The sequence below is a fragment of the Vespula pensylvanica genome, chromosome 1, assembly GCF_014466175.1.
Source record: "Vespula pensylvanica isolate Volc-1 chromosome 1, ASM1446617v1, whole genome shotgun sequence".
NCBI classification, from domain to species: domain Eukaryota; kingdom Metazoa; phylum Arthropoda; class Insecta; order Hymenoptera; family Vespidae; genus Vespula; species Vespula pensylvanica.
In genome coordinates, this window is record NC_057685.1 from 18,398,037 (window position 1) to 18,405,536 (window position 7,500).

General features: G+C 31.4%; 1 protein-coding gene across 1 annotated transcript in view; it reads left to right on the forward strand.

Annotated features, from left to right (window-relative positions):
* Positions 1 to 7,500, forward strand: part of LOC122631323 (zinc finger CCCH domain-containing protein 28-like) — a 10,492-nt gene that overhangs the window by 541 nt on the left and 2,451 nt on the right. Inside the window, exons 2-3 of the mRNA XM_043816911.1 lie at positions 5,510 to 5,594; positions 7,238 to 7,500. The exon at positions 7,238 to 7,500 is cut by the window's right edge and continues 2,451 nt beyond it. Of these exons, the coding sequence (XP_043672846.1) occupies positions 5,510 to 5,594; positions 7,238 to 7,386 (234 nt within the window). The 3' untranslated portion in view covers positions 7,387 to 7,500. The remainder of the gene's footprint in view (positions 1 to 5,509; positions 5,595 to 7,237) is intronic.

Below are 7,500 nucleotides of genomic sequence, written 5' to 3' on the forward strand. Positions count from 1 at the left end.
TTTTTATTAGATGATCATCTTATCTCACACATACTCTCGGACGTAATTACCCTCGTGGTACTTTGATGCAAGCTCGAACATTTAATGCTGCTAACCTACAAGGTTGACGAAGGAGGACGACGTGTCGATGACGATCATTCTTCAATTAAACATCAATTCATTACCCTTGCTTCATCGTGTTATTAATTTATATATATATATATATATATATATATATATATATATATATAGAGAGAGAGAGAGAGAGAGAGAGAAGAAAAAAAAAAGGAAAAGAAAATCGTGATTCGACATGATCCTCATCTTTCGATTAACTTTGGCTAACACGTAGCTTTTGGGGGCATCTCCCTCACGACTGCTCACCGCAACTATAACTGCGAATAACCACTGCCTTATATATCTGGTGTTTGTCTATTATTATTATTATTATTATTATTATTATTATTATTATTATTATTATTATTATTATCATTATTATTATTATTATTATTATTATAATTATACCAATAATTATATATTATTATTATGCTATTTCGAAAGCGTTGTCGTCACCCTCACAACAAACCTATATTCACGAAGAAAGAGAGATGCACGCTTGTTATATTATCCATAAACTACATAGAGCGACTTTCTTATTCGAACGCGGCATTTTTTTTTTTTTTTATTTGTTTTGTATTTATTTACTTATTCACTTTTTTGTTTCTTTTCTATTTCCCTTCTTCTTCCCTAATTTATATTCATTATGATATTAAGAACAATCGTGTGATTTTAATTCTATTTTTCTCTTTTTTTTTTTTTTATTTCCCCGTGAGTTTGTTCTTTTATTATTATTATTTTTTTTTTTCATTTTTTTTCCTCTCTCTCTCTCTCTCTCTCTCTCTCTCTCTTTCTCTCTTTTCTCTTTTACAACTACGATAGCAGAAAGATTTCTCGTTTTGCAAAAGGAATAAATTTTGTAGACGCAGTGACACGGTTCGTCGTACTTCGGAAGTACATTAAACGTGCAGCACTTTTTTTTCTCTCGCTGAAAAATCGTTTTTTAATTGCGCTCTAAGAAATGCAAAATACCAACCCCCGTTCACACCTTTCACTCACCTTCCTAACCGCCGCTCAACCTCAACTACCCCTCTGCCGACCTCCTTCCCGCCCTCTTTTATCCGTATATATGCTTGCATATTTAGAATGCTTCCGATGCGAACACACACGAAGAATGAGAGACGTCGTTTGTAGAAAAACCGGGAAAAACGTTGTGATAAAAAGGAAGACGCCATAATCGCGCTCGCGACATTAAATTCGAGTCAACGAATATTTCATAAACAATCATACATATATATATATATACACACACATACACATATACACACATACATACATAAACATATTATGATGCAACAACATTATCGCATACGCACACATACACACACTGACAAAGCTTTCCGAAAATGTTTGCCTTTGTGAAGAAAAAAAAAAAATATATAAAAGAGATAGAAGAAAAAAAGAAACGCTCGATCGATCGACCGATCGTTCAGCCATCTCTTTTCTATATTTGTAAAAAAAAAAAAAAAAAGAATAGATCCATACCTCATGATAAACGCAAGAATTATATCTATACATAGTACATTATACTATCATACCATTTTTGTTAACAGCAGCTATGTTGTTATGGTTGCGGAGTCGCAGTTGATATATAGTGTTGAACTTATTTGCAGTAGAATATTATTAATTTGACAGCTTACGACATCCCATATCCATATTTATACAAGGCCAATGTCCGCTGACTGACCGGTCCAGTCTCTCCGCCATCGTCGATCGTTACGCCCTCGTGAATCGTTCGAATATACGTTTTTCTTTTTCACTTTCTCTTTCTCTCTTTATCCCTTTTTCTTCTTTCTCTTTCATAAAATATTTCCTTCGGTAATAATAATAGAATTATACTCGTCTACTACGCGTTAAACATCCACTTTTTTCCCCCTTTCTCTTTCTATCTCTATATTTCTTTTATTTTTTATTTTTTATTCTCTTCCTTTTTTTTTTTCGTTTATCATTTTATTTTATTTTTTTATTTTTTTTTTTTCAAACGTGCAAAACGACATTTTCACGTTCACGTGGGCGAACCGAAATTTGGCGACCGGTGAGAGTCGGCTTTTGGCAGTACACGAACGCTTGGGTGATGATGCCTCGCACTTTTTAACTTCTCGTCCCAATATACATACATATCTACATATATACATGGATACATATATTATCTAATATATCGTGTCGCTAAATGATAGAAAAGACAGAGTATTTACTTCCGTCTCGAATTTTCTCCAACTTGATCTATTTTTCACAATCTCTCTATTCCTTTCGTTTTTCCTTCTTATTATTATTGTCGAACTATACTTTTTAAAATCTTTCTTTTCTCTCTTTCTCTTTTTCTCTGTATATCTATATATCTATCTATTTATCTATCTAATTATCTATATCTTTTAACACCCGTAAATAATTCGAGACGTATGAAACGACGATTTTAGTGTTATCCTCAGTTCGCGAACATTTGTATCTCTGTCACTTATTATACTCGTATTATATTCGTTATATCACCCAAGCACCGATCCCCCTTCTCCCGGGCCATTATTTGCATGACCAGACTCTGTGTTCGTAGCAAATTATCTCTTACGCAGTTGCAAGAATTATATTTATTGTTCTCTTATTATTATTATTATTATTATTATTATTATTATTATTATTATTATTATTATTAGTTTTAGTATTATTACTGTTATTATTCTTATTCTTATTACTCTTCTTCTTATTATTATTCTTATTAATTATACTATATTATCGTTATACGAAATATTTTTATTATTATTATTATTATTATTATTATTATTATTATTATTATTATTATTATTAGACTATTGTCATTATTAGTATTATTATTATTATTATCATCGTTTTTCTTATATTATTATCTCATTATTATAGTCATTATATTCATTGTATTAATTACCCTTTGCCGAAAATATTCTATCGATATTATATATACATACATATACGGCAAGAGATATATAAGATTCCCGTTACTTCTTACATGATAGCATTTTTATATACACATATATATATATGCGTAGAAAAATAATATATATATTATATATGTTATAATATATATATATTTATTTATTTATAAATATACTTTGCACGCTTCTATGGTGAGCCTATGGTATACTTTTGCGCGATGAAACTTTTTATTTTTCTATATATATATATATATATATATATATATATATATATACACACACACATATATATATATTTTTTTTTCCTTAGATATCTGTCTGGTAGGTTGTTAATGCTTTAATCTAACGTTTTGCTAACACGAATACCATTCTCTCTGGAATTTGATGTTTAATCTATTTGCTCGCATTTGTCTATTATATTTCGGATATATGATTAATCTTCTAGATACGAGTGTACGTGTGTGTTGTGTGTGTGTGTCTAAATATAATATGCATACATCTGTCAATCTCTCGACGGCCAAACGATCCGATAATCCTTCTCCGATCGGGTCTTTCTATCGTAGTCTCTTCTTGCGATATACTCATTCTATTCTTTCTCATAATTTTTTTTTTTATTTTTTTGGAATCTATTTATTTATTTGTTTATTTTTTATTTATTTACTTTCTTTCCTCCTTTCATCTCTCTATATTTAAATAAACTTTTTTTGCGCGACGTCGAGATTCGATAGATTCTGCGTGACAACGAATAAAAGAGAATAATCGTTTATGTTTTTCTATTTATATATATATATATATATATATATATATTCTGTTCTTAAATATATATATATATATATATATATATATATTTGAGATATATTTGCCTACATATTATATCTACACATGCACACATTTAACATAATTATTGTTTTATCTTTGCAAAATAGGTTTTACGTTAAGTCGATGTTTAGCACACGTTATTTGATATCGAGAGAGAGCGAAGCAATGAGCTTTATAGAAAAAAGAAAAAAGAAAGTGAAAGAAAAAGGAAAAAAGAAAAAAAGAAGGCAGAAAAGGTCCCACGATCGTTGCTTTACCATCTACCAACACACTTTTGTTAAATTTAAATAAATCGAATTTCAGTCTAGTCACTGTGCTGAATGGCCCGCTGAGAAGAGGGCTTCCACAAGCTTTGATTCGCTAATTTTATCGAACGTTTTATCGCGTCGCTTCAAATTAATATACAAAATGTGAAAGTTATCAAAAGGCGTTCAACGATACGATCGATTAAAAATGTTCGATGTTTAACGCGATTGAGTCGTTATAATTTTAACGGGAAACAATTTTCTTCTGAATCGCGTTTGGATTTTAAAGAAAAGAATGGAAGAATTAAACGATCGATTAATTTGCGAGTCAAAGAACCCCGTGTTTTAGGCACGCTCCTTGCACTCGGTGTATCGAGAAGGTTTTGACGCGCAGCCTAAAAAGAGTTAGAAAAATAAAAAAAGGAAAAAAAAAAAAAGAAAAATTAAGAAAGAAAAAAGGAAAAAGAAAAAAGAAAGGGTCATACACGCAAAGTGTGTATATATATATATATATATATATATATATATACATGTTAATGATACTTCCCATATCCCTGTTAGTGCGGTGTCGGTCGATTTATTCGGTCTTCTTCGTATATTCCCCGACAAGAATCGCCGATCTTACCGTAAAACGACACGATACAAAGATGCAAGGTTCCCTTGCGACAATAACATTTAAACGACAATTTTAATGATCACAGACTGCGTAGGGAATGTCCCGTTTGTTTGTATTTGAAAAATGAAAGTTCTACTGCAAATTTATATTTTAATTCGCAACGTACGAACGATCGACCGTCGTCGTTCGATTAAATTACAGGTATTTATTATTAATAATAATTTTTAACGAATCGAGGTATATCCTCGATAGTGTGTCCACAATTCTTTTTTTTTTCTCCAGTTCGTTTCAAGTACTTCGATATTGTTATATGCAACGAAGCAATGTATACGTCGATCGTTCGCACGTCCGTAGTAATTAATTAATAATACATACGTAAAAAGTATATATATGTATGTATATATAAATACATACATATACATACATACATACATACATACATATATATATATATATATATATATATATATATATATATGATTCGATTTTTTAGAGCATGTAATGTACCCGTGAATATGCTCTAACATCTGAAAAGTTTCGTTGAATGAGTGTATGAATGAGTCCGATGTAGAGAACATGTGTTCGATACACGTATGATGAGAAAAAGAGAGAGAGAGAGAGAGAGAGAGAGAGAGAGAGAAAAGAAAGAAAGAGAAAGATGATTGCTTGACGAATGAATGTAGAACGCGATGATACGTCTTGATTGCGTCTGTGCGTGTATGATACGCGTGTAAGTACATACGAAATGATAATAATTAAGATTACGATTAACGCGTCGTACGCGATGCGTATGTAACTCATTAAATAATAGTACTTGGAACATTTTCTTTCAGTTACTGGACACCCTCCCGGTGTGCCAAGATTTTAATCGACAAGTGTGCAACCGTCCCGCCTGCAAGTTTATCCATCTCAGTGACGGTAAGTTATATCGTAAGCGTATAAATTTTTTCGTTTAGAGATCTTGGAAATTTTTATTTTCTTGTGATAGGTCGAAAAACGTTTATCTTTTAATCCAACTTGCAACACTTTTATCTCGGATTAATACGAAATATCTTTTATTATTAATTTTTATATTTATTTAAATATATATTTTTATATATATTTTTTATTAATTTTTATATGTAATATATATATATATATATAGTATATTAATTAATTATATTCTATTAAATAAATTTATTACATATATGAAATTATAAAATTATATATATTTATATATCTCTTTCCTCTTTTCTTTTTTTCTTTTTTCGACTTATTATCAGCGGAGGATCGAAAGATATTTGTCTATTTAAAACAAAAAAAAAAAAAAAAATAGAAACCTTGAGAAAAGAAACAACCCTTTTAAATATCATCCGTGCTACTTCTTTTTTCTTTATATTCATTCGTCTCCATTCCTTCTGACCAATGCATTCTCTTTCTCTCTCTCTCTCTCTCTTTCTCTCTAACGAATAGATTTCAACGTCGACAAAATTCTTCCTCGTCGAAATATCGCTGTAGGCGGAAATAATTCGTTTATTGAAATTCCATAAGAAGTATTCTCTCTCTCCCTCTCTCTTTCTCTCTCTTTCTCATTCGTTTCTTCTTTATATTCGTTTTCAATCGTTCTCGCAAATTTGTCGATTCCAGGAACGCGAGACGCATCACAATTACGTACCGATAAATCACTCAAGTTGGCCTCGATTTGAGAGAACCGCACGTACGCACAGTTTCCCCATACCTCTCCACCCATCCCTTCCCCATCCCCCATAACCCTCCTCCGCCATTCTAACCCACTGTGTACCAAGCTTCGACTTCATTTTATTTTACCGTTCCGTTCGATCGACTTCATTAGTTGTTTCGAAATAGATCGTCCGTTTGCTCTCGTTCCAAATCTCCTTCGTACATTCGTAACGTTCGTATTTATTCGCGCTTAGTATACATTCATTTTCTTTTCTATAATTAATTCTTACAACAAGAAATTTCTTAGCAAATTGTATACGTTTCTTTCAATTTCTCGTCGTACATTTTCTCTTATTCTTCTACTCGTTTTCTAATCTGTATAATCCAGATATGGACAAATAATTTTTCACTTAACTCGGAAAGAGAATAAAAGAAGAAAAAAAAAAAATAAATAAATAAATAAATAAAAAAAGAAAGAAAACTTATTCGTAACGTAACAATTCGTATCATATTACCCATCGGTTTTTCGTTACACAGAAATTATCGCCACGTAATCCGATAGCTAAGGTAGTAAGCATGCATTTTTCATTGGACTATATCTCTATCGTAAGACATTGAATATGCATGTCACATATATATTATATATATACATATATATATATATATATGCACTTTGCAGTCACGAATATTAAAATCTCTGATCCTAAAAAAAAGTCCTTATCGCGTATTATTTTCTTCCTCGTGCAAACTAATTTTGAATTTCTAAAGCGATAAAGGAATGAATGATATATTTACTTACCTATATATGTATATATCTATACACGTATATACGTATAATATGTATATGTATAAATTAGTCGAATAAAAAATATGCAATATTTTAACATTATAAATATTTTCAGGAAACGTGGAGGTGATCGAGAATCGCGTAACCGTGTGCAGGGACGCAGTGAAGGGTGCGTGTATGCGGCCACAGTGTAAATATTACCACATACCGGTGGCCTTGCCACCGGCACCTCTGATGGCCATAGCAGCACCCGCGACACCCTAGTTACCCGTTCTCCTCTAAAAAAAATGGGCCTTCCGAGCTTCGCAACGGGAATGCCAACGAAACGGGAAGAAATCGAAATGGGAAGAGAGAGGGAGGGAGACAGAGAAAGAGAGA